General features: G+C 45.8%; 12 protein-coding genes across 12 annotated transcripts; 4 read left to right on the top strand and 8 right to left on the bottom strand.

Moving 5' to 3' along the window:
- Nucleotides 1-560: 560 nt before the first annotated feature.
- Nucleotides 561-2947, bottom strand: IL334_003767 (uncharacterized protein; the record flags this gene model as incomplete). Its single annotated transcript, XM_062935493.1, has 11 exons — nucleotides 561-705; nucleotides 770-911; nucleotides 964-1030; nucleotides 1085-1215; nucleotides 1266-1382; nucleotides 1438-1832; nucleotides 1888-2088; nucleotides 2144-2240; nucleotides 2298-2505; nucleotides 2567-2892; nucleotides 2944-2947. 11 exons carry the CDS (start codon nucleotides 2945-2947, stop codon nucleotides 561-563), a joined length of 1833 nt encoding a protein of 610 aa, XP_062791544.1.
- A 602-nt stretch (nucleotides 2948-3549) lies between these two features.
- IL334_003768 (uncharacterized protein) lies at nucleotides 3550-4682 on the top strand (the record flags this gene model as incomplete). Its single annotated transcript, XM_062935494.1, has 2 exons — nucleotides 3550-3912; nucleotides 3966-4682. 2 exons carry the CDS (start codon nucleotides 3550-3552, stop codon nucleotides 4680-4682), a joined length of 1080 nt encoding a protein of 359 aa, XP_062791545.1.
- Nucleotides 4683-4758: 76 nt separating this feature from the next.
- On the bottom strand, nucleotides 4759-6982 carry IL334_003769 (uncharacterized protein; the record flags this gene model as incomplete). Its single annotated transcript, XM_062935495.1, has 5 exons — nucleotides 4759-4942; nucleotides 4991-5829; nucleotides 5892-6223; nucleotides 6276-6554; nucleotides 6616-6982. The coding sequence occupies 5 exons, from the start codon at nucleotides 6980-6982 to the stop codon at nucleotides 4759-4761; spliced, it is 2001 nt and encodes a 666-aa protein (XP_062791546.1).
- A 508-nt stretch (nucleotides 6983-7490) lies between these two features.
- Nucleotides 7491-8764, bottom strand: IL334_003770 (uncharacterized protein; the record flags this gene model as incomplete). The annotated part of the gene is made up of 3 exons (XM_062935496.1): nucleotides 7491-7837; nucleotides 7894-8344; nucleotides 8396-8764. 3 exons carry the CDS (start codon nucleotides 8762-8764, stop codon nucleotides 7491-7493), a joined length of 1167 nt encoding a protein of 388 aa, XP_062791547.1.
- Nucleotides 8765-9765: 1001 nt separating this feature from the next.
- On the bottom strand, nucleotides 9766-10723 carry IL334_003771 (uncharacterized protein; the record flags this gene model as incomplete). The annotated part of the gene is made up of 5 exons (XM_062935497.1): nucleotides 9766-9818; nucleotides 9886-10095; nucleotides 10148-10478; nucleotides 10530-10573; nucleotides 10678-10723. The coding sequence occupies 5 exons, from the start codon at nucleotides 10721-10723 to the stop codon at nucleotides 9766-9768; spliced, it is 684 nt and encodes a 227-aa protein (XP_062791548.1).
- A 489-nt stretch (nucleotides 10724-11212) lies between these two features.
- Nucleotides 11213-11760, bottom strand: IL334_003772 (uncharacterized protein; the record flags this gene model as incomplete). Its single annotated transcript, XM_062935498.1, has 5 exons — nucleotides 11213-11221; nucleotides 11274-11330; nucleotides 11389-11425; nucleotides 11494-11579; nucleotides 11635-11760. 5 exons carry the CDS (start codon nucleotides 11758-11760, stop codon nucleotides 11213-11215), a joined length of 315 nt encoding a protein of 104 aa, XP_062791549.1.
- An 829-nt stretch (nucleotides 11761-12589) lies between these two features.
- On the bottom strand, nucleotides 12590-15559 carry IL334_003773 (uncharacterized protein; the record flags this gene model as incomplete). Its single annotated transcript, XM_062935499.1, has 3 exons — nucleotides 12590-13580; nucleotides 13634-14388; nucleotides 14453-15559. The coding sequence occupies 3 exons, from the start codon at nucleotides 15557-15559 to the stop codon at nucleotides 12590-12592; spliced, it is 2853 nt and encodes a 950-aa protein (XP_062791550.1).
- An 826-nt stretch (nucleotides 15560-16385) lies between these two features.
- Nucleotides 16386-17264, bottom strand: IL334_003774 (uncharacterized protein; the record flags this gene model as incomplete). The annotated part of the gene is made up of 2 exons (XM_062935500.1): nucleotides 16386-16944; nucleotides 17032-17264. The coding sequence occupies 2 exons, from the start codon at nucleotides 17262-17264 to the stop codon at nucleotides 16386-16388; spliced, it is 792 nt and encodes a 263-aa protein (XP_062791551.1).
- A 420-nt stretch (nucleotides 17265-17684) lies between these two features.
- IL334_003775 (uncharacterized protein) lies at nucleotides 17685-19183 on the bottom strand (the record flags this gene model as incomplete). Its single annotated transcript, XM_062935501.1, has 7 exons — nucleotides 17685-17749; nucleotides 17809-18173; nucleotides 18273-18448; nucleotides 18530-18638; nucleotides 18716-18794; nucleotides 18860-18954; nucleotides 19032-19183. The coding sequence occupies 7 exons, from the start codon at nucleotides 19181-19183 to the stop codon at nucleotides 17685-17687; spliced, it is 1041 nt and encodes a 346-aa protein (XP_062791552.1).
- Nucleotides 19184-20442: 1259 nt separating this feature from the next.
- Nucleotides 20443-20984, top strand: IL334_003776 (uncharacterized protein; the record flags this gene model as incomplete). The annotated part of the gene is made up of 3 exons (XM_062935502.1): nucleotides 20443-20512; nucleotides 20668-20886; nucleotides 20935-20984. The coding sequence occupies 3 exons, from the start codon at nucleotides 20443-20445 to the stop codon at nucleotides 20982-20984; spliced, it is 339 nt and encodes a 112-aa protein (XP_062791553.1).
- A 428-nt stretch (nucleotides 20985-21412) lies between these two features.
- On the top strand, nucleotides 21413-22905 carry IL334_003777 (uncharacterized protein; the record flags this gene model as incomplete). Its single annotated transcript, XM_062935503.1, has 2 exons — nucleotides 21413-21700; nucleotides 21931-22905. 2 exons carry the CDS (start codon nucleotides 21413-21415, stop codon nucleotides 22903-22905), a joined length of 1263 nt encoding a protein of 420 aa, XP_062791554.1.
- A 722-nt stretch (nucleotides 22906-23627) lies between these two features.
- On the top strand, nucleotides 23628-25662 carry IL334_003778 (uncharacterized protein; the record flags this gene model as incomplete). Its single annotated transcript, XM_062935504.1, has 8 exons — nucleotides 23628-23976; nucleotides 24041-24580; nucleotides 24655-24897; nucleotides 25012-25193; nucleotides 25254-25281; nucleotides 25350-25419; nucleotides 25494-25552; nucleotides 25619-25662. 8 exons carry the CDS (start codon nucleotides 23628-23630, stop codon nucleotides 25660-25662), a joined length of 1515 nt encoding a protein of 504 aa, XP_062791555.1.
- Between the last annotated feature and the right edge of the window lie 110 nt (nucleotides 25663-25772).

The raw sequence follows: 25772 nt of genomic DNA on the forward strand, positions 1-25772 counted from the left end.
ACAGACGAACACTAAAATGTACCGCGTGGAGCATAAGCTTGGCAAAAATTCAAAGTTCATTTGTCCGGGTTACGAACATTTGATTGGGAAAAGTGACGTCACTACGATTTCTTGTGGCGGCAAGAGATAAGAGAAAAGCATGCATGAATCAGTCACAGCAAGGTCGGACGCCAGTCACAAACATATCTCATCGGGTTCGTGTGAATAGGTAAACGGTTTTAGTCCTGATTGACCGTGAGCGACAACTGGTCGCCTTTCGATATCAGTAAACCCGCCGTCCGTCAATCACGGATCCAGATTGAGTTTTCGGTCACCGAATTTGTGTGTCACCTTATGAAGTGCGTAAAATACCTCTCAGAGGAGCACATGCTTTCATGCACTGCCAAGTGGCCAAGCCTAACTCTGAGTAGCCCGGTTGTCAAAATGCATGCCTTTGTTCGATACAACCAATCATATGCTGCCGATACTCGTGACATGTATGACGCCGCCTTCTCTCCTTGGCAAGACCTGGCATTCGTAAGTTGGACATTGCGACGATCCCGCGAGGGGTCTTGGTCCACCTATACCTTGCCCTTCTTTCGCTCGATCTCCTCCTCGGTCAGCTCCATTCGATGGAAGTCTGTATCTTTCTTGTTGTTATCGAGATCTCGGAAGAATACGAAATTCGCTACCGAAGCCACTAAATTCGCGCAACCAATACCCACGCTGAAAATAGGCGGATACACATCAGGAAGAACTTCATGATGAAACGCTTCGCAAGAGGACTCACAAGACCCAAGTAAGGTGGGGATCTTTGAAGGCAGGTGTGCATCCAAGAAGAATTGCTTTCGAAATAGCGCTTGTGAAGAAAACACAAGCGATGATAGTACCCTTCATTCTAGGCGGTGTCAAAGTGTAAGCCATTTCGTAACCTATGACATCGTTAGCTCATGTCATCATGCTTAAAGCAGGGAGCTGACTCACAGCTGACACTTATGAAAATTCCTCCAAGCGGTTGAAGAATAAATGGAATAGCGACTAGCCAAGCGGACTGACCGGACGACATACTTAGCTATGCGTTAGATCTCCCAATCGATCCACTTACCAGCTCTGAAACACCAGTTCCGATGTCACACTCAGTCGCTTGGTAGCCGCATGGACTAGTCTGATAGACTTGCCACTGAATGATTGCGGCGACAGCATTCAGAATTGCACCAATGAAGAATCCGACCGAAACTGGTGACAAGTGTCATTGTAGTTTTGGCCTGATAGAGGATCGCACTCACTCCTTCTGATCAGTCCAAAATTGATGCCGAATTTTCGCAAAGTGGGATAAAGTAGATAGTTATACACAGGAATGGCACAGACGGTAGCGATAGGGTTGAAGTTGTTTAGTATATCGTCTGTCGGAACGGTATTCAGTGAGTGAGTTGATGTATCCAACTAAAGATCACTTACTAGGCAAGCCGTTCGTGGTCATTGATCCAGCCATATTGGTCAAAATTGAGTCGGTTCCGCCATCGGCAAGATACCATGCAGGAAGGAACACAAAAACCCTCAAGGCTTTTAAAGTAGCTTTGACCTCGTCTACGAATTGATCATCCCAGCTGATCCATCCAGGTTTATGGGTCGCCTCTAATTGCTCATATTCGCCGTTCGCCCGTAAGCTAGAGGGCTTCAAGCTGTCCCAGGTTTCTTCCGTGCCTTTGAGGCCTTTTCCACGCTTGAGAACTTGACCAATGACCTTGAAGGCATCACCCACGGAAGATCCGGATGGAGGGAAATGGGTGATACGAGACCGGACCCACAACAAGGACAGTGGTTGAAGAAGAAAACAAAAGCCGGGAAGCATACTGAAGTATATCGTAAATAAGTATGTCGCCTAAGCATCTCAATACATGTACTCACAAAGACGGCCAAAAGCCGATACGCTTCTCAGTGTAGGACGTGGCAATGGAGAAGAATGCACCAACGTTTCCAGCCCAGTAATACAGCAAAAGCATCCGTTCCACCGTGACACCGGGATCCACTATCACCTTCTCTCCTGATGGTAGTTCCTTGACATGTTGGGTTTTGACTGTCGACTGATCTGCGATTAACGGGGCAACACTATACAAGCATATCTTCAGTCTCGTTGCTTCCGAGACTGACCAAGTCCACTCGCCTTGGTTTAATAAAACCCGAACCAAAAGAAAGACAGATCATCCCGATGACGAACGGGACGATTGCGTGACCACCTGAGATGACGCTTGGAATGGAAGCTGAGAGATGCATGGTAAGGCTACTGTAAACAACTTTGAATGATCTGCAGAACTCACCCACAACCAAGAGCATGTGCGAGCAAAAGCCTATAGTAATACCTACCCAAAGTCCTTTATATCTGCCCAACTTCGTGTCTGCTAGATATCCGCCCAGAAGTGGGGTACAGAATACCAAAAATTGGAAAGTTACCGTCAAAGCTGTAGCCGTTTGAAGCCCCAAACCCAAAGCACCAGCCGACTGTTGCGTACCCTTTGGTGGAGCTCCCTGAAAACCGAGAACGTCAGTGGATACTACAAGGTTATACGTCAAGTGCATGCTTACTCACTGCTCCATTCCCACCAGGAGGCAGGGGACGCTGAATGAAATTTTGGAAGACTCCAGTGACGCCGTAGTATGAAGCATAATTGGCAGCCTCCACGAAACAGAGAGCGTATCCCGCGGCATTGACCTTTCCAGGAATTTTACGGAGGGTCTCTTTCTGTTCATCGGTAGGCGCTGGCCCTTCTGCATCATCTTCGGCAGCTGGTTCTACGAAGACTGCGTTGAAGTCAGTCTTATTATCTGTTGGGTTGTCGATCTCTTCAGTCACGATATGATTCCCGTTATGCCCTGTGAGAGCGAAATCTCGGACCAAGTCAACGTCCTTGGCAGCTGATCACTTGGGTCAGCCGAGATCTTTCGAATCAAAAGGGACATACTCACCCATGGTGAGATACACAAGTCTAGCCCTTCGTGTGATGGGAGGAAGGACAAAACTGACGTGAACCAGTCATGGGGTAGCTTTTATAAATGGGATATTTGCCAACCTTATCTGTTGTCGACTCCGTACCTTATCTCCATTTCTTGTGCGGGAAAGCGAGCAATATCGCATTCTGATTTGGCAGCATTCGCCAGGCTGTCGAGCATCACATGATCAACGGTTTCCACGGCTAGTAAGCGCCAAATGGTCTTTCTAAACCCTCTCGGGTCGCTAAAAACGCTTTCTCGGTGAAGAAACCCGAACGCAGCTCAGCGGATTGTTGAGCATTTGCCAAAAATAGCCACCAACATACTTCACACGCATTTTTAGCGTCAATTTACGTCAGGGAGTGAACTGGATTTACAAGCCGGATGTGACCGAATCGGAGTTGCACGACCGGCGACGGCAGTTCTGGCGTGATTTACTGATTACTGTGTCCCAATCAGACTTCTCGTGACTGTATTTGAATCGCCGACTGATCACCACTGAATCTCGACACTTAAAACCTACTCGTGTACACTACTATTTTAAGATAGCTGCCAGTTTAGCGAGCCACCCAGCAGCACAAAATGTCCCACTTGACCTCTCACCACACTCTGCCTCCCTTTCCAGAAGGTGAAAAGACCGCGCCGCTCGTTTCTGTATCTTTCGCCAAGCTCGAAGCTGGAGAAAGAAGTGCCTCAGCAGCGTTCTTTAAGGCCTGTAAAGAGCTGGGCTTTTTCTACCTTGACTTCCTTGGGTCCAAGCTGGGAGAAACCATTGTGTCTGAGGCGGAGAAACTGAACAAAATTCAAAAAGAATTCTTCGCTTTACCTAACGAAGTCAAGGATGTTTACGGGCGACCCCACCTACACCCTTTCTACGCCTATCGATACACTGAAACCGAAGGAAAGGATGAGAATGGTGCTTCACTCAGGAATGCAAACTACAATGTGAGCTATCTGGAGCTCTGCCAGTTTTGCCTTTCATTAATTAGTACACATAGCTGCGCAAGGACGATATACTGGGCCAATGTGAACGTCTTGCTTGTCACCCTATGATTCTCGACAATCAAGCTCTCTTCGAAGATTACGTCAGGCATTGTCGAGCTGCGGTAAACATCCTCTTAGAGCACCTCAACACACATCTTGAGCTTCCGGCAGGAACTCTAGCCAATCTACATCGTATCAACGAGCGTTCCGGTGATCACGTCCGTTTCACCCAAAACCAGCCACACGCCTTCGACGAGGAGCGTGCACGTCGAGCCGAGCATACCGATTTCGGCTCTTTAACCGTTCTTTTCAATTGGTTGGGTGGTCTGCAAATTCGTACCCCCGATACCAATGAGTGGGTATATGTCCGACCCATCCCTGGGTCTTGCATCGTCAATCTCGGTGATGCTATGGTCAAATTTACTGCCGGAATCTTGCGATCGAACATACATCGCGTCGTGCCAGCGCCCAGCACACAAGCCCACTTGACAAGGAATAGTTTGGTCTTCTTCACACGCCCCGAAGATGCTGTCATCCTCAAAAGATTGCAAGGCGGTATCATCGATGCACAGCCGCAATCTAGCGAACCCGAAGCCGAGATGACAAGTCATGATTGGATCATGAAGAGGGGTACAGGCCAGCTTCCGGGCATTTTTACATCAAAGGGCTTTGAAGAGAGAGTTTATGATGCACCATCACATATAGCTCCCTCACGTTCTATACCTGCTTAAGACATTATGTATTATTACTTCTGCATGTCAGATTTAGCTGGTATCGCATGACAGAGTCCACTTGTCTCACCCCAACCTACTGAACTTCGAGTCGCAGCGCATCATACATTACTGATATGCTTGTAGCGTTGAAAGGTAGGCTCAAGACGAGTTCGTTTGTGGCATTGGTCCACAGATAGGTGGCTGGAAACTGGAATTTGTGGGCATTTTGATAGCAAGTTATACCGCTTCGTATAGCACAAGAGGAGGATCGGTAGTACCTGTAATAGTCAGCGTCGTCGATCTGACGATGCACTTACGGGATGGACCAAGGGTCCAGCTCTTTCCCATTGATCACTACGACATAAGGTAAATTCGAATATTTGGTGGTATTGCTATATACGTCCGTATTCCCCGCAGCAGTGGAAGCTCCAGCCAACTGTACGGTGAAAGTAGCATTGCTTGTACCTGTTAGATCTTCTGGTTCCACATCGAAAGTTATGGTCCAGTTGTTGACAGTCGAGGCAGCAACAACTGCAGGCCTTGTGAGACTCCCCCCGAAAACGCTCCAGTGGACATAGTTGAAATCGACCGATTCTTGACTTTCCCCAATCTTGAAATTGACCCCTTGGGGGAACTCGTCCACGAAATCATACGCTCCCCAGTAGATTCTGTATTGTGGAGGGTGCAAGGGGTGATCAGGATCAGGCTGATATCCGTGTTTATACTCTCCAGCTGACTTGTCAGGAACTCCTAGGCGCCAGAGCTCTGTCCCGGCAGATTCAGCCTCCCACGCAATAATACCACTCTTCGTTGTTTGACCGGCGGTTACAGTGATATTCTCTTGAACAAAATCGCCAAAAATGTTATCTGCGTAGACAGTCAAGCGGTAGTCTCCTTCTTTGACACGATCTATTTCGATATGACCATCAGAACCAACCTCAGCCCAGTATTGATATGCTGAAGTGTTGAATACGTTGTCTTGATAATCATACCCAGGAGCACTGAGAATGGCTATCGTGTTTTTTGCCCCTGTCGGAAGCTGCAATTGCGCTGTCCAAGAACCCCGACTCGAAGTGGTCACATAACCCGGGATGTATCGAGCGATATCGTCATAAAACTGATGGGCGTAAGAGCTGTTGGCGAATTGTTCAGCTTCTTCTTGGAGCTAGTGAACCGGACGACAGTCTCTCGTCAGCCCAATCTATCATGCAATTTCCGACCACCTACCTGCTGCAGACTGCCATTCACGGGTCCATGGTTGAGATGAAACACTGCTGGACCCCAGGTCCGCTCGAAACCATCGGTGATATTGGGGGTCTGATTTCCATGATGATTAGACATGATATAATTGTATAATAAGCCGTCAACGACCAGGTCGGAATAGGTTGGACCTCCAAAGAAAGTGTCTTTTGTGTTGAAGATTGTCCATGCACCTATAGTACTGTTATCAGGTGTGTAGGTACCGTCGGCGAAAAGACCGTGGACAGTGTGATATCTATACGTATCGGCCATGGAATATTTGGTGAAATAGTCGCCGACTTGATCAACAAAAGGATCGTCTGCGTTCGCAATGTCAATATATGTCGCACGATATGGTGAGTCATTGCTCACTCGTGCGATTTCCTATATACCAAGTTGTATCTTGTACCAAAGTAGCAACGCCAAGATCTTTGGTCGAATCGACAGCAGGGTTTGGCCTAGGCTGAGGTACAAAGAAGTCCTTGTTGGTGCTCAAATGAGTGAACATGGGTCCATGAGGCCGGAACAGGGTGCGAATATCCTGCAGGTCCGCGAGGAACGGGACCGACGAATTATGATAGGCGATCCGAGAAAAGGCGTGTAGGCTTGTCTCCGTCTCACGTAAAAACCAGTACTGCTCAAGAACTTCGCCTACAGACTCCTATCAGTGACAGAAACGAAGGTCGTCTGCGAGGGAAGACTCGAAACTTACCTATGACTCCCTCTGGTGCTGTTTGACTCATGATCATTCCGCCATACGCGACGCCGAAGGAGTCCACGCCCTGCAATATGGTGTAGTTGGCGGTTATACCGGGAACGTAATTGTCTTGCTTTGGAGTCAAGATGGCATCCATGTATGGCCCTATGGCACTCGTCGGATCTACAGGAGTACCAAGAACATTTATACCATCGAAAGTAACTATGTCGATATAGCTGTTGGTCTTGTTCATTACGAATAACACACGGTCATTTTGGAGCGACAGAGTGCCATTGGTTTCTGTTGCGTTGAGAAATGCATCGACGAACGAGCTTAGCAGGAGACAAAGCAAGAAGGCGAACGTTGTGGCGCAACGAAACATCGTGAGATATAGCAGGCTTAGTACAGGACTAAATGGCCATGAGCAACCCTCCAGTGCTTCTTTATATCTCTACTCTCATCTTAATCTCGGTGTATTGAAGACCCCGGATTTCTCCATCCGGGCCGGAGCTAGTGGACATCATGTGGACACCAGTGAACATGCTAGCTGTCACTGTTAACAGGCCTACGATACGTACAACAAACAAATACTACAAGATGTAGGAAATGAAAGTGGAGCTTTGATCCTCTAAAACCTATTTTTGGAAAACGTGCTGATTTGTTCATGTGACATGACAGCAGGTACGGCCTTGATCGTGAGGTTTTCTGATTAGCCTATTTTCGGCGTATTTATTAAGCCGCCGATTGCAATCTTTCCAGCAGGGAACTACATACACCTGCTGAGATAAGCTGTACTCGTAAGTTGTCTGCGATTCATGCGAGTGTCATATACTAGCTGCATAAGATGATCATCAGGATCGGACCACTGAATCTACTATCTAAAGAAACGATTATGAGCTAGCGTACAAAGACAAAGCGTTTGGTCCACCGCAGTTTTGTTTTTTGTTTCCCGCGCAAGTGGTAGTACATTGAGAACTGTATTTGCTAAGACTAGCCCCATTGACAAGTGCATTACCACAATAGCATTCTCGACCGTATTCGACAGCAGCGTAGGTGAATCCGGAAGTTTTGCAATATGCGGTACAAGTATCAATGGTCATGCTATCCGAGGAGTACGAAGCACCGGTTAAAGCACGGCCAGAGACTTCTTGGATACAACTCTGTTTGGTGTATCCATTTGAAGCACTGGCAGAGGGAGCCAAAGACGGGTTGCTGTAGACTTGAAGAACATTGGCGCCTGAAAAAGTCACTTGTCAGATTGATAACGCCCGCTGACTGAACATGAGCACTCACCGCCACAGTTCTCACCCGGTCCACCTGAACAAGGCATATTGCATGTCGTAGCAAGATCTCCAGCACCATTTCGGAAAGCATTATCGCAGTAACATTCTCCTCCGTATTCCAAACCAGCCATGGAATAACCTTTGCTTTTGCAGTAGCTGACACAGGTGGCAGTGTTGAGGGCGGGAGAGGAGTAAGTCCAGCCGTCGAGCGCACGTCCGGTCTTGCCTTCTTTGTAACAGCCCATGGACGACCAGCCGTAGGGAAGGGTGACCGCTGTTGAGGTGTAGTCGGATGAAAGACTGGCTGCATTGGAACCAGTTGATACATACAAAGAGAGAGCGCCAGGTCCACCGCATTTTCGCCCCGAGTCACCATTGCAATTCATGTTGCAAGTTGTGGCCTTATTCGAAAGTGAAGCACCATTGGCAAGCACGTTACCGCAGTAGCATTCTCCAGAGTACTAAACAGAGGTTAGCCCAGGCCCTATCAGCGGAATCCTAGCTGTACTCACTTCGAGACCGGCGAGGGGCATGTTAGCATTTCCGCAGTAGGCTAAACAGCTTTCCACGGTCATGCTGGCAGAAGAAAAGCTAACCCAGGTAAGAGCTCGGCCGCTCGTACCCTCGGAGATACATGAGGTAGGTGCAACAGCCCAACCAGATGGCACTGCCCAAGCGGCAGAAGATTGGGCGGCAGCAGCTGAACTGGTGGAGCTCGCGGAGGAAGAAGCAATCGATGCGCTGGTAGACGACGCAGAGGATGCAGCGGAGTAGGCGCCGCTAGACGAAGAGGAAGATGCAGCAGCTAAGGGAGCAGCCGTTACACTTTGAAGGCACACCATGGCAGCGACCACAGATGTAAGGGAGATTGTAGAGAACATGATGAAGATTGGTCGGTTTATGAGAATAAGGGGGAAGTCGGATCAGAAGAATGATCGAAGAGGGAGGTCAAGGATAAAGATACGTTTGTGTGAAAATGTCAGCGGTGGGGAAGAGGAGATGTTCTGTTATTCTGACGTTGATCTCTTTATATCCTCATCCAAAAACCATCGTTGACGATTGAGCATGCGATTTTTCGCGATATTTTTCGTTTTGGGCCCGTAAATTGAACGCCATGTTTTGGACTTGCACATCTTTGCGGCATCGTGCCAAAAGTCCTGAAAACAGCAGGAATGTAAACCTAATGAGTCATCAAGAGCTGACACAAGAACGCCTAATCATGATAGACACTGAATGCCGGTAAGGACACGGCGGTGGTGACAGCCTATTATGCTAAGGTCTAACGTAACGTGGAAGTGAAACATTTTGCATTTGTTTCACGGCGTGCCATGGAGGAAGGATAAGTCGAAAGTCGAAAATTTCGCCGTCAATCTTAAGTTGATGCACTCCCAAATACGACTGCAGCGTTACGAGTTCAGTATAAGTGTCATCAAGCGTAGAGAATGGATAAACAGTTGTTTTTGGCAAGCCGAAGCAGCCAGATAGCGCATCCCAAGATCGTGTCCTCTTTCAATTATACAATTTGCACAAGGATCCGTGTACGATCGTTCCATCGACCTGAAAGGGAAAAGACAAACTCTTGCTCTATCCGGGAGATGTGCATTACGGCATTCCGATCATTTCTGTATTCCAAAAACCGGTGTTTGACTTATGGCTTTCTCATGTGGCTTCCTCTACTCAAACACAGCAAGAATAGAAGTGCGCGCGGCGCGTCTAAACAGCTAAACACCATTGCAGCAGGTTACATGGAGGAGACATGTTCACATTACACATAAAAGACTGAAGTGTCCGGCTTTTCCAGCGCCATTTTTCTTGATCCTCTTTCCCCGAACCTCGTTCTACCTATGAAAGGATTGATGTACCGAGACAACGTGTGTCCCGACTAGTATACATAAGTAAACTCGTTGTTCTTGAAATCGGTCAGATCTTTCAAAGCTTCGACCACGAGTCAGCGCGAGTAAACGCGGCCGGCTAATGGAGATCGAGAGCCCTGCTTCATGACCGTACGCTTCGTGTTTGTTCATCATGGATGTGTCCCTGATCTTTGCAGGTTTGCCAGAAGCAACCCGCTGTCTCTCCCGTTGCTTGTTAAGGAACAAAAGCACAACAAAGCACAATGCGATACAGCCCATCAACGCTGAGAATACGCCAAGAGTTGCTCTTGGTCCAGGAATATATCGTGGAGAGTCTCGAGCATTGAACATGAGAGGTCCTAACTTGCTGGTAAGTACTTGGCACCATGCTTAGTACGCTTCATGACCTACCTGCGATACTGCCTATCGCATTGAAACCATTGAATACGGATAATATAGCACTTTTCTTGGTCTGGCCGGCGGTGTTCGCGACCATCCAGCTGACAATAATAGGGTTACCACTCCAAATGAACGAAAGACAGTAATATCCACCAAGCGCCAGATGGAGTTGGCGAACAGGCCCAATATTGGCTTGATAAAGCAAGGCCACCCCGAGAAGAACCGGTGTCATCATCCCGGCGAGAATGATTCCTTTCTGTTTGAACCGTTGTGTCAAGTAAGAACCAAGCCAAATTGTGAGGAGTTGCAATGCGCCGAAGGGAGCATTCAAGAGAGAAGCAGTCTAAGATAACGCTTTGTAAACAAGTGTGTACTGTACATGTCATTCACTCACCTCTTTGGTGAAACCCATATCTTTGAGTAAGGTTGGGCCAAATGCTGTAGCCACCGTGGCGCCGAAATTGACACAGGGATAATCCTCCAAACAGGTAGGTTTTCGGGTTCGTAGAGCACTTCCCAGATGTGTGCTCGTTTGAACTCACGGGTACCAGTACCGGTCTGATTGGCTCGGACACGCTCAAGAGCCATTGCCTTTTCGTGTTCGTTTAGGAATTTTGCCTTTTGTATGTCAGCCTCAAGAAAGTACCATATGCAAGGCGCAGACAGGACCGTGATTGCCCCCACAACGATGAAGATGAGTCGCCAAGATTCTAGCTTGTCTGAGTGGATCTTCCCAAAGCCAAAAGCAATCAATGCTGCCACAATTTGACCAAGTCCAACGGTCGACTACCAAGCGGCAACGCGGAGCGGTTGCTCGGATCTACGATACCAATGAGCTGTGATGACGGAGAACAAAGGTAGGCAACCCGCTTCGAAGAGACCAAGAAAGAACCTAGCGGCAGCAAGTCCACCGAGACTGAAAACGACATTAGTTGATTATAACACACTGATTCAAGGTGATGAGCCGAACTTGTGAGCTGCAGCCATGCAAGCCTGAGCTGTCCCCCATCCGACAATCAAGGCAGGCATCAAGATCTTAGCAGGGACTTTGACAATTAGATATGTTGAGAGGGGCATTCAGGCAGCCTGTGGGATTGATCAGTACAGTGCTGCTGATACACCGAATCATTAGACGAACCTGAGCGACATTATTTATAGTCGACGCTAGAGGATAATACGTACCCTTCAAGCCGAGCTTCACGTGTGGGACGTCATCTGATGCCCTGTGTGATTATGCTTCGATTACGACTCACTGAGGTGCTCATACCGTACACATTGTCATATCCAAAACTGCGTTACGGGCATCAACCCTTACCCTGGAGCCCGGTCAATCGTGAGAAGAAGCCAAGGGAACTTACACGAACTTGTCCAAGATCTGTAAAAGATAGCACCAGACTAGTACGGGAAGTACTCGTTTGTCTATCATTCGGAGCAGTCGAGCATTCTATGTCGATTAGCTTAACCCTATCACCCTATACGCTCACATCTTCTTCGGTGACTTCGATGACCTCAGTCGCGACAGCCTCGATAAGTTTCTTGAGGTCACCCATGTCCTCGATCATCTCGATCGAGGGCTTTCGCTCAAAGTCGAGCGTCGCTTGCTTGGTGTCGTTCGTGGTTGTCATGACGTTTGTTGTGTTTGTTTCGATGGCAGGAAGATACGGAGTTGCGGGGCTTCACGGATGTTTTGTGGGGACATTATATATACCCGCAAAGTATTGGAGAACCCATCTATCCACTCAAGCTTATCTCGAGGTCCGGGCGGGCCGCTTGAAATGACAGGAAGGATCTCAGATAACAAACAGCAATCGTATCTAAGGTGGACAAGGATCCATCCCGGACCGTTCCAATCGGCGCCAAGAGCACTGCTAATGGTTTTACTGTTCTGTGCGCCAAGTGCGGAGGGATTATCAATTCAAGGTTCCGCGCTGTCTTCAATCCACATAGGTGGATAAGTGAGTGAGGTAGTGAGATCTAGGTGCGGTCAAGGGAAAGAATTCAGATTCATACATATTCCGCAGAGGAGACCATATCGCCTTATCTCGCACAATACGGTGGATAGGCGATATGATTGCTCACACGCCAACGGTGGTACGTTCAGGGAAATTCTTATGACTGTAGCTTGCGTCTATGCGTCTCTCGATTATATTTGACGAGATCCCACCCCGGTTACAAACAATACTGCCATCCGGTCGATCCAGCTAATTAGTCCAGCACATTTACTCCTTGAATTGTCCAGTAAAAATGAAAAAAAAACGTTCAGCAAATGCAGTATCCACATCTCCCAGATATGGATATCCTGTGGAATGCTGTCAGGTTCTCGCCCTTTCGTGTGAAACAAAATCAGTCAGCTCTCAAATACCACTGTAGTCGTATTCATGCATGAAGTATACAACTTAGAAATATGTTACAACAGGTCGTGATATTATATTAACCATCTCCGGTACGATATTCTTATGTCTTCGTTATTTCTAAATTCCGTAGCATATTTTCCGCTGAATTATCTCTCTGCCGCTGTAGATCTTCACTAAGTTTCGTAACGATGTTCTGTATGACCTTTAGATCATCTTGACCTTTGACCAGCCAACCATCTAACGCCGCATTCCCGGCTAAACCCACTGACTTTAGTTTGGGATCCGAAGAACCCAATCCTGTCAAAGCATATATCTTGCAAGGTGGTAGACGGAGCTCTTCACTTATGCTCCGCATATGTTGAGCAGCAGTGACACCATCCATGACAGGCATTGATATGTCTGTGACGACTAAGTCAGGCTTGAATTTTCGGAATGCATCGACCGCCTGTTGACCATCGGCGGCTTCAGTGCATTTGACAGGTACTGGACTTTTCCGTAAAGCTCTGGTGAGTAAGAGTCGACATATCCTATTGTCGTCTATCACCATAACTCGAAGCGCATGCTCATCCGGAAGTGAGTCTTGTTTCAAATGCTTGGGTCTCGCTGCAGGTGGGTCAGCAGTAGCTCGTCGTGAAGGTGTAGGTCGTGGTACGGGAGTAGTGGATTTTTCCGCCGGTGGATTGACTGACAGTCCCAAAGATTGGCTTTGCAGTGTTAATCGTTTCTCGTGTAGTTGTCTGTTGACTAGAGGAGCGGATCGATTCACAGGTGATCGATCTCCGTCAAATCTGATAGGTAAGATGACCTCGAAGACGGTGCCTTCACCAGGCTTTGATTGTATGGTAAAATTACCGCCGATACTGTTAACCAAATTTTTGGTTATGGACAATCCGAGACCAGCTCCGGGACTGTGAGGATCCTGCTTTGTGAAGGGTTCCAGTAGACGAGGCAAGAATTTGGGATCAATTCCAACGCCAGTATCGGCTATCCTTGTTATGAGTTGGGATGAATCAGGAGAAGTGAGGATCGAGATGGTGATGGAACCATTCTTACAGAATTTTAAGGCGTTGGACAAACCATTGATGAAGATTCTGATGCGTCGTATTATTAGTTCCAGCGAACTTGCTACATTGATGGCACTCACCTGTGGTATCTCGCATCGTCAATGTAAACCGTCCAATCTCTCTGCTCGTAATTCATCTCAATAGAAGAAGTTACATCCAGGTCTTCGGATTTCGTCAGACACATCTGAACAGAATTTTGGACCAATTGGAGCAAATCCACTGTAACCAAACGATTGGTCTTATTATTGGAGCTATAGACGGGATCGAAGTCGAGTACGTCGTCCAAAATACGCTGCAACGTGTGACCACTGGTGTCTACCACGTCAAGCAACGACTTCAATGAATCATAATCTTGCGATTGAACAGCTGAATTGATGAGAGATAGCCCGGACATGATACTGTGCATGGGTGTACGTAGTTCGTGGCTGATGGAGGAGAGAAACGTAGCCTTGGCAGCATCCGCTTCCATGACTCGACTCTGAATCGCTTTGGCCAGTATTACCGAGCCTACACTTCGGATGATGTTCGTGCAGAACGCTGAGATCTGTGGCGACTTCGATAGCGCTATGGCCACAAATATGGGCTGATCCAGGGTGAAGAAAGGCATGATCACATGGGAGCGAACGTCGACAGGCAGTTTCGATTCAATTCCTGATAATGTAGAACTGGGGCTGAAGGAGTAGGAAAAAGGTTTTTCGTTGAGGAAAGATAGGAGGCGCGAGGGTTCTTCTACGAATTTCCATCGCGCTTCCGAAAGCGGGCTTACAGCAATTGTGGAGAGAGGATATATTGATGAGGTATCGTGTTCGTACTCCAATTGTAGACCTTGTTTGGACTATCGCGCGCGGAACATCACAATATTAATGAGGATTCAATCAAGAGTATAGGTATGTACTCACTTTGACCCGAAAACTCCTCGTATCGACCAAACACATGATGTCCAATTCAGGAGAAAGAGCCATTGTCTTATCTAGGCCAGACTGGGCTAACTCACTAGTGGAAGACATTGATGTTCCCCTGGCTATGGCTGGCACTCCGTCTGACATTTCATGCTGTTCCATAGAAGCTTGTACCCCAACAAATCCCTCTTCTATCAGATCTGTCATCGCATGACGCACTCTCGCTTCTCGGGTTCGAATATGCCCTTCCCATGTTGCACGTATTTGAGTTTCTAATATTTTGGTGATATTCTTCACCACCATCACTTGTTCAGGCGACATAGTCTGCAGGATTGTCGACATGAAAAGGATATTCAGCGACCCTATGCCCACCCTTTCAGGTCGACCATTCATATTAGGTGTTGTGTTGAGGGGATCTAATAGCAGTGATACTGCGCTACCGATGTAGCTTTTGAGACCAGCCAAAGTATATGGATTGGAACGGAACCGCCAATCTTCCGCCAGATCAGAAACAAACAGAATCTGTTCCTCCTGAAGGACAGAATGCCCACACAAGCTAGTCTCTGGTGCCACCCACATACCCCCCACCAGTTGGAACTCTTCCAACAACTTCTTTGGTCCGGCAACAGCAGCGAACGTCTGTACGTGGTTATTGAACAGAGTAAAGGTGATCACACAGCCCGGAAAGAACGCACTGAGGAGATCCACCGCCGATTGAATATTGCCCGTTTGAATTGGTCCGAGCAGATCATATTCAGTTACAATCTTTTCCCGCAGGGCTTCCTGAGGTGATCTGGGGGGTGGGAGATAATCATTCTTCGAGCAATATTGGCGTACATTCTTGGCGATAAGTTTGTCTATGATGGGTGAGGAATATATGTTGAAAGGATCGACGACTTCAGCAGATGAAGAATAATGATCTTGGGAAGGACGACGATAATGTTCACTCTTTGACGGACTTTCAGGTTCAGAGGGCTTGGTGGGCGTATTATCAGGAGACCAATCACCTTGCGCATAGGATATAAGGAAGTTCCTCCACTCTTGTAGATGTATCGATGGTTCCGAATCCACCTCTAACTCGTCGTCAACCTCCGGAAGGCCGCACATATTGATGTTCTCCAATGGCGAAGTGTGATGAATACTTGTTAAGGCGGATGCTACTAAGTGTTGGTATACAAAGGCAAAGTTTGACTGATTTTATCTCGTGTTCCGAAAGAAACTTTGGTTTTAAAAACATCAAAAATGTGTAATGTTCTTGCTACATTTTGAGGTATGTAAATAAAACTGACTTTACGGGATTTGATCTTCGAAAAGAGCGATTGGTAAGTAATTCAGTGATCCCATTGCCAAAAAAGGAAGGTAAATTATACTCGTACGTCCCGTTTTTCCAGAACGCTTCCAGTTACGACCTGAATATTTGTGCTGAATCTCATATCTTGTTCGTGCCGAAGCGGAGGACCACGTATTCCAGTAAACCTACTTGCCTCTCAGACAGGACGATTGGTTGCATGAATCCCGGCAAATTCGGCTCCGCATGAGCGCATGAGACGGTCTCTCGTATGAACTTCGCATGCATCCAGCTCTAACAGTACTCGACGAAGCCAGCTTCGGCATGCGTAGGAATCAATGATCAAGTTTGCCTGCTTCTTTGGTCTCCTTGCTAATGATAATGCGATCACTTGGATGGCATATAAAATCTTCCACCGATTACCGTGTTGCAACAAACTGAATATATGTATGTCGACTTACACAAGTTCAATGTTGTTCCATGATACCATTGTACAATTCATTGGATCACCACTAGCTCAACTTTGATACGGTTTGACTATTCGACAGTACAACCAGAACTTGTAGTGGGGACGATCGCATATGACGAACAGTATCAAATGCAATTTAAACCGGTCTACTGCATCTCGCTTGTATGATCTTACATTTAGAACCCTTGTCTATCCATCCATCTTTCCACTTCGATTCTACCTCGTTCATTCAAACCTCCACTCAAATCATCCACTACACCCATTTCGACACCTTTTTGCCTTCTAAACCAACCTTTTCCTGTAGACGGTTCTTGTCCACTTTCTCTCACCAATCTATTCGTCACACTCAGCTTGTTCAATCCCTCATGATCTGACAATACCAATATGGGGAAATGTGGTTCGTATTTGAACACTGGCCATTTCCAATCAGACGCTTTCGCTCTAGGATCTTCATCCGGTGAAGGATTGATGAGGATCAAACCGGAAGATGGATTATCCTCTATATAAGCTTGAGCTAATAATGTAGATGATCCAGATGCTATCAATATGGGTGGGAACGGTATTGATAATAAGCGGATCTCGGATGATAATACTGTAATCATCGGTTTAAAAGGTGATACGGTTTCTTCGGGAGAAGAGAATGAGGTTGTGGTTGAAGGGGAAGATGGTGAATTGATATCGATTTCAACTGAAGTATATCCTTTTTCTGCGAACATAGAAGACCATTCTACCCATCTATTAAATTGACTATCATCAACATCCACCCCTTGATGGGTTTTGAGCCGTATTGTTGCAAATTCAGTGAAACATCCAATTACTCACTCTCCCTCTTCTTCCATCCCCAATCCTTTAGCTCTCAAGAATACTACTGGATACGGACTCTCCCTCGATGCTGCAGGACTAGGTTGTCTAATTAGTCTCCTTGTGCAGCTCGCGTGACCAGGTTGCGGTGTGGAGTATAATCTGACTGGAACGACGAAACTAAATCCGACAGATAGGGCGAGAGGTTTCAGGGGTTGCAGGACGTGTCGTGCACGAGAAATTAGAAGAGGCATTATGCGATTTTTTGCCTGGGATGATGTGATATCGTCGAAGATATATACAGGTAGATTAATTGACTGTTTTCGACTGGAATCGGTACTCGAAACGAGGTATCAAGGATGGTAAGATATCCCCATCCTCAAAATCACGATTATAACGACATGGTATTGTGAACTGTCTTTTGAGAGATGACATCATCACATCTCATCACGTACCTCGAGAGTATATACGATATTATTTCACTTTGCTCTGTATGAAAATGCTAATCACATGCATATAGTTTGACCGCAGTCATGCACATATCCCTCAGATTGGATGCCCGCACATAGATTTGACTGATCAATCAGACAAGAACATGTGAAAACAATCTATATATTCGCAGTGTATACTTCTGACATATCTTTCTTGACTTCCTTCTCGCACTACAAGCACGGTCAATCCTGAGTTTGCCAAAGTCCATATGATTTCCCAGGATTGGTCTGCCAAAGTCGTATTGTGCCTAGTAGAATTATGGGGATCAGCTGAGTGACCAATTTACGATGGGGAATATCGACTCACCGTCTTCGCTTCCACTAGCATAAACCTCTCCATCAGGACTATAACTAGCGCATAATACAGGTCCATGATGTCCTTTGTACACCTCTTTCTCCTTTCCAGAGTCTAGATCATACACTCTCACCCAAGGATCATTCGTGGAACCAGTGACAAATCGATCCCTGGCAAAAGGATGAAGCGATGCGGAAGTAGGTGCATGAGGGAGTTCGACCGTCACTGGAGGGTGTTGCCTCAATATATCCAAGAAATGAACCTTCTTCCCAGCGGTGACGCTCAACGTTCCGCCTCCATGAGCTAACTCCATTGATGTGATGGGCTCTCCGAGATCAAGTGATGCTGTTTGACTGAGTGTTCGTAGATCCCACCATCTGCAATTATACAAAATTAGTATTACAAAAAGGCGAGATACCCGGAAGTGAAAAAGGGGAACACGGCCAATTTGCGATCATAACTGAATGCAGACTCACCTGACTTGTCCATCCTCAGCAGCACTGACGCCCATAGTTCCACCTGAACCCTCATCCCAAACTAAACTTCTTACAATGCCATCACATGATAAACCGTCAGGTCTGCTGCCAAGAACAAGTGGTTCAGCATCAGGTCGACCGAGATCAAATAGTCGGATTTTCTTTTCGTGCCCACCCTATAGAACAAACTATCATCAGCTCTGAAGAATCTGTCGATGCTATTTCTTTCATAACGGAATCGAATATTCTGTACTTACAGTCAAGAGGTATTGAGGTGTCTGTTGAGGATTCAAGGCCACCGATCTGACGATGTGATTATGTGCGAAAGTGTGCAGTGCTTCTCCTGAGTTGCAGTCCCATATTTTCCTATAAATGCGACAAGCAGACGTCAGTTTCACGGGTCCCAGAGAAGGTCGAAGCCAAGAGAAAGTTCTACCACATACGCTGTGAAATCCGCACTTCCAGTGACTGCTTTGGAGGTATCTAGTGATATTTTGGATGACCATACTGCACCCTTATGTCCTATATATGATCGTAGTGTAAGCTATTGTATGGACAGGTATTCACTAGCATGAATTATCGCTCACCTAAGAAAGTTCCGATCCAATCTCCCAGCCAGCTCCTCAGCATTGGATTACCATCCTTACAAGCTGAGATTAAAAGGTATGTGCCGTCGTCAAGCCTGCAGATACCGACCAGTATGAATTTATGGATACATGCCGAGTCCTGCCTTATTCATTTGGAAGGAATCTCACTCACAGATTGGAGAAGGATAAATGAGTCACCGGTCTTGTATGACCTGAACACAATAGCGGTTGAACTTTAACGGCTGAATTACCATTTTGGTCCTGAGGTGCAGGTGTGGAAGAGTGTGAGTGTGGGTTGGAGTTGTATCCGTTGTGGTATGACATTATTCCTTTATTGATATTGGTCGATTATGAGTGTCCCTACAGTCCTGAGGTTTGGATCACTTCCTTTGATGTGTGTCCGTACGTTGATAGTTGATAACGTAGGCAAAGTAGACACCTTCCAAGCTGTCCTTAGGATTTGAGACTAATGCGGTTTATATGTCAAGTTGATCGGTGGGAACAGTCACAGGAAGCTAGATTGAGGTGAAGCCTTCAAGGCTAATGCAATGTTGATCGAGTCGTAAAGGGGTGTAGACAAGTGAAATGCGAGAGGATGAGCGTAATATCGACAAAGTAGATTTGTGTTGTTATCCTGGAGTGCGAGAGCGAGAGACAAATGCGTTAAGTGTACAGTGGGTTGATTGAGTCTATGATGCAGTAGTTCGATTGATTGACACCGAAAGATGGAAGGAGACAAGAGGATTGGGTTTGTTCAGAATGAATGATGTTTGAAGATGATGAATTTCGTTAAGCTGGAGTCAGCCGGGTATAGGATACTTTGGAGTATGATCTGAATTTTCACGAAGGATGTATATGCTGCAGGACACGGTGGAGGAGGATTGATAGGGATGAGCGGTATAGTAAAACGGTGAGAGAGAGAGGAGAGGAGGGGATGGGATGGGATGAGATGATAAAGGTAATGTACCAAAGTAGTGAAATGAATCCCATCTGTTCGCGATTGAAATTGAAATTACGCGTTGTATAAAGTAAAAAGTGCCACATTGAAGTGCTGGTATTTTACTATGAGTTATAACTCCGAATAACGCCGCACTATGTATTTACCTTTCCTTCACCTCCTCTCTCTCTCTCTGTCTATTAGTTGAAATGTCAAACTAACCTGGAATGAACGACCCTTTTCTCATCTTCAACAAATCTTCTCATTATAGACAACACTAAAAGCCACTTCGGCGATCCCTCAAAACAAAGCTCGAACAGACTCCGTCTTCCAACATGAAGCTCGTCAGGTTAGTATAACGGATCACTGGGTCTGAGCTATATGAGAGGTTGTAAATGTAAAAGTCAGGTAGAACAGGAAGATGGTCTGTGACAGGTCACCGGAGAGAAGGAAGACAATCAGACCTGCTACGGGATAAAGGTCGTAATATTGCTACCACGAGTCATGCTGCAGGAGATGAGAAGCGTTGATGGAAGGGTGTCACGTTCACAAGGAAGATTGAATAGAGGGCATCTCAGATGAAAGAAGGATATCAATATCTGCATGAACGTATGCTGATTCTCGTGCTCGTTCTCACAGATTTTTGATGAAGCTCAACAACGAGACGGTCACGATCGAGCTCAAAAATGGGACATCAGTCTCGGGTACCATCACCTGTGAGTTTGATCAACTAGTTTAAGTGAGATGTATATATCTTAAATCTTGAACTGACATATCGCTTCACACCTATCATTTACATTGACTCTTCTCGTCACTTGTTACCTCATATCCATCTTTACCTTCAATGTTGAAATCATCCTATGGCCCTCAGCTGTCGACCCTCAAATGAACACTCATCTTAAATCCGTCAAACTTACCCTCCGTTCTCAACCCGTATTATCACTCGACTCAATCGCCATCCGAGGCAACAATGTGCGGTATTTCATCTTACCTGATTCATTACCTTTAGATACGTTGTTAGTGGATGACATGCCAAAGGCAAAGAAAAGGAAAGAAGGAGCAGTTTCTGCTGCTGCTAGGGGTGCAAGAGGTGCGAGGGGTGGTCCAATGCGTGGAGGTGGTGGTGGCGGTGGAAGAGGTGGTGGTGGTGGAAGAGGCGGTCCAAGAGGTAGAGGAAGAGGATTCTAAGTTCAGATCAGATAGGACTGGAATGGAGCAGGGTGACCAAAAAAGCTGAATAGATATGGAGAAGAAGATCGATTTCACGTTTTATAACATTTCATGTTTTCATTATATCCGCATGATAAATCAATGCAATCCACTATAACTGTATGTAGTCCTCGGAGAAGAAGCCTTGGCAGTACGATTGTTCGCCATATAGGTGGTCTCGGCTAGCATGTTAGCTCGACGTTCATGTGCACAATGTCAGACGAGACCTAGCCATAATTATGTCTAAACGTGAATGAGTGGGACGGTCTCACCTCCACTCTCAAGGTCAAACTGTCATCCCGACAAAAAGACGATGAAATTGTTTTCTATTAATCTCATCATCAAGTAATAAGCGTTAATAGGCATCTCTCAGGCCAGACGATCTCAATTTCAACCGATCGTGAGATATGCCTGTTTCCGCATCTACCAATCCGTCAACAGCCGGGCCATCCGCCACCGCACCTCGAAATCCAGTCAGACTGTCTGTCTCTCAACGATCTTCACCGTTGCCTGATTCATCTGCTTCTGAACTTACGACTTCCGCGCAACTCAGTGCACATGAAAGAGATACGACGCTGGATAATGACACGCTAAGAAAGGCTGCTGTACGCAAGGTGAAACTGCAGAGGAGAGTGAATAAATGGACAGACAAATTGATGGAAGAGACCGTTGATAAAGCGACTTTCAGGAACATTGTGAGTATGGTATTTCCTTCAACGGGTCTTCGATGTGATGAATCGCAGTCCCTTTCTGTTTGTTACACCTTGTTGCACTGGTCTCAACCTCATTTCTCATAACTCAGTTATCTAATGAACGCAATTGCTTTATGACAACAATTATCCATGATCTACTACCCTTTCTTGTACCATTTCACCCCAGATGTCTTCTTGTGTTTTGTGGGCTCTAGGAACTGACTCTGCTTTAGGCATCACATCTTACTCCATCGCAATACAGCTCAATCCTACATGAACGTCACCTGAACTCTCTCTGCTCATATCCAATGTGCAATAATCAACCCAAAAGACCTTACTCGACAGTACAGCGATTCGTTATTTCCACAAAAGCAAGAACAATCAAACCGAAAGAAGGTAATCCAGAAGATGGATTTTGTGGTAACATATGTAAAGTGAGAAGTGAATGGATTGACAGGAATTTGAGTGAAGAAGCTGTCTGGTTAAGGACTTCTATCCGACAAATAGATCTGTTGGAGGATTTAGAGGAACGAGGGGAATTCAGATGGGCAGGCGTAGATCGAAATAAGGTGGAATCCCTTCCTAGAGGAATGAAGGAGGACAAGAGAAAGGATATTACAAGAGCTGGTGCGAAACATGATGAATCTCGGCAGACGATGACACAACAAGCAAAGCTCAACAACCGCCCGTCTGATCCACCAACGCCTATATCGTCAATATTCAAATCTACCAAAGTCACTCTTCCGACCTCTATGTCAAAAGCCCAAATATCAGATAACGCAATCTCAGCCCTTATAGCGAATCTGAAAATACACGAAAGACCCACACCGTCGACTCCTCCGAAACCTCCTTCATTCGCACCACAATCAGCAACGGTTCCTAGCCCTCAAGCAAATCCCCTGGTATCAACCGCACAACCACAGCCGCAATCGCAGACTGAACCTAAATCGTCTTCGCCGTCCAATACAAAGCGCGATGCTCGTCATTCTCAGTCTGCTTTACTTGGCACATCAACTTCTCAACTTTCAAGTACCTTTGTCGCGGCTACAAAATCTTTAGGACCTATTCAGCCACAACCAGATAGCGATGAAGAAAATGATAAAGAGAGTGATTGGGAGAAAGAGATGGGATGGGGGGATGAGAATGATCAAGAAATGAAAGTGTTCTGGGAAGAGGCAAGATTAGCTAGAGAATTGCTAGACCGTTGACGGTCGTCTGATGTGTCGTTGCGAACGCACGAGAGGAGATGAAAGGAAAGAGTGTTGTGTATGTACGTGGTATCATAATCAAATAAGTGTAGCCACCTCGTCTCTACGTGACTCCTCAGTCAAGATAGACAAGGGGACATCGAGCTGTTTTACTGGTCCCAGGCGCACAATCACACTCGGAGTCAAGTGCACAAGCCAATGAGGAGATTTACGATGGTCGCTCATTCAACTGTCATTTGCGACAGAATATGCTTGAGACTGTCGAGTTGCTTTGAAGTCACTTTTTGTCAGACGGTCGAAAAGTAAAAGGCAAAAGTATTATTTTATGCTTACGGCGGTTCCAATCGCCTAAATTTGTACTACTGTACGTTATGGTTTATTTATAACCACTCTCTCTCTATCTCGTTACGGCCGGCGACGACTCCGCCGGTCATCTCTGCGCTTTTTTTGCCCTTGTGCTCATATGAAAAGTCACTGTTTACGATCCAATTCGATTCATTTCAATTTATTTACGGCCGGGTTGTGAGGATTAAAATCGGAAAGCAAAAGGATAACTATATAAAGATGTAAGACATCTCCTGAGAATTTAGTATGCTTATACTTTACTTGATCAATCGTTTCGAGTAGTGATTGTTCTGTTCAGGCATTCGTTGTACTTCTACAACGCAGATCGAATCACAACATCAAACGAAAAGGTCTTGGAATCTCGTGTGGGATACACTATGGAAGCGTATTTCCAATATCGATCATTCACACCACCAGCTAAACCTATCCATGAACCAATACACGAACAACAGTTAGAAGAACCAAAACGTCAAATCATTTATTTAGACTTTGACGAGAATGATAAGAAAAACCCAAAAAACTGGTCAGGATGGTATAAAGCTTTCGTCATTGGTCAATTAACATTCTTGACTTTATCTTTAACATTTGCAAGTTCAGTTTCAGCATCTTCTGAAAATGGTGTGATGGAAGAATTCGGTTGTTCAAATGTAGCCGCTACTGCAAGTACTGGTATATTTCTAGTTGGAATGGGTTTAGGTGCGATGCCTCAAGCTCCTTTATCGGAACGTGAGTTATTTATCTATTTGATCTCCATTGACAGCAGACTGCATATTGCTAATATGTATCAAAGTACATGGTCGACTACCTGTATACTTGATAACAATCTTATTGGCCACCATATTCGAAATCGCTTCGGCACTGGCGCCGAATATCGCTGGACTGTTGATTCTACGATTCATCGCTGGGTTTTTCTCTTCCGCACCTCTATCAAACGCTGGCGGGACATTGAACGACATTGGAGACCCATTATTAAGAACAGTAGCGTTCCCCTCTTTCGCAACCGCCGGGTTCGCTGGACCTATCCTCGGGCCAATAATCGGCGGCTATGTATCGACTAATCCAAATTATGGTTGGAGATGGTGTTATTGGATTTGTGCAATCTGGCAAGGAATAGCTTTCATAATGTGTTCCTTTTTCATGCCTGAAACGTTAGCTCCGGCTTTAATCAAATACAAGGCTATTCAATATAGGAAGACTACAGGAGAAGGGATTTGGAGAGCTCCGATCGAAGATGAATCTATACATAAGTTAACCGTGAAATACCTTCAAAGACCTTTTGTTTTGATAAGCAAAGAACCTATACTACAATTATTCGTAGCGTACTTGACCAGTGAGTTCTTGGAAAAATGAAACATCGACTCTTTTCGATCATATAAAGCTAACATATCATCTTGCTTGGTTCAGTCGTTTACATCGTTTTGTATGGATTCTTCTCGGCGTACCCGATCATCTTCCTGAAACATGGTTTTACAGAAAGAAATGTTGGTTTATCGTTTATCCCAGTCATGGTTGGATTTTTCGTCTTGATGGTGGGAAATTTAGTACATTATTTGAGATATAAGAAATTGGTTTTTGATGCAAAAGCTGGTATCACGAGAAGAGGGATTTATGATGGGAAAGTGGAACCTGAGGAACGGCTTGTCCCTCGTATGTTATTTCTTTCTCTGCGTCCCTCTCTCGACTTCTAATCCTTTCTCTGCTCTTCCGTACCTCTTGAATAAGTGTTGTTTGATATCAGTGCTGACAGGTGTACCCGAATAGTTATGGCAAGTGCTGTTTGCTTCCCCGCCAGCATATTCTGGTTAGCATGGACATCGGGGCAAGAATTCAACGTATGGATACCAATGATGTCTGGCCTCTTATTTGGTATTGGACTGTTAGCGATCTTTCAAGGGTCGATGCAATATCTGATAGACGCTTATGGACCCTATGCCGCTTCAGCTGTAAGCTTAGACCATGTTTCGTATGACGCTGCAAAGCTAATCCAACATGGGCTGATATAGCTTGCTGGTTGCACTCTTGTCCGTTATTGTGAGTGACCGATGACCATCAGGATTACTTCGGAAGTAACAATGCTAACACAGTCATACCGATGATAGCAATACCAGGTCTTGTGACATTGGCATTCCCGAAGGCATACGAAACATTAGGTGATCAATGGGCAACATCGTAAGACGTCACTTCACTTGATCATGCCATTTTCCAATGGAAGAGAGTGCTTGTTAATATACACTCGAATATAGATTATTCGGATTCCTAGGTTTGGCATTGACTCCAGTTCCATTCATTTTCTATATATACGGTGAGTCACCCATGGATCTATGTATACGAATCATTCGATCAATACTGACTTTGCCTCAATTTCTAGGCCGGCGCGTTAGAGACAGCTGTGAATACACTGTTAGAGATTAAAAGACTTGCAACTGATAAGGGAATTATAGTATAGATTTTGAAACACTGTATCAATTATTACTGATATGCCTATGCACAAGAGTGGCCTTTAGTCATCCCACGAACGTGAT

This window comes from Kwoniella shivajii, chromosome 5 (genome assembly GCF_035658355.1).
Source record: "Kwoniella shivajii chromosome 5, complete sequence".
NCBI lineage: Eukaryota > Fungi > Basidiomycota > Tremellomycetes > Tremellales > Cryptococcaceae > Kwoniella > Kwoniella shivajii.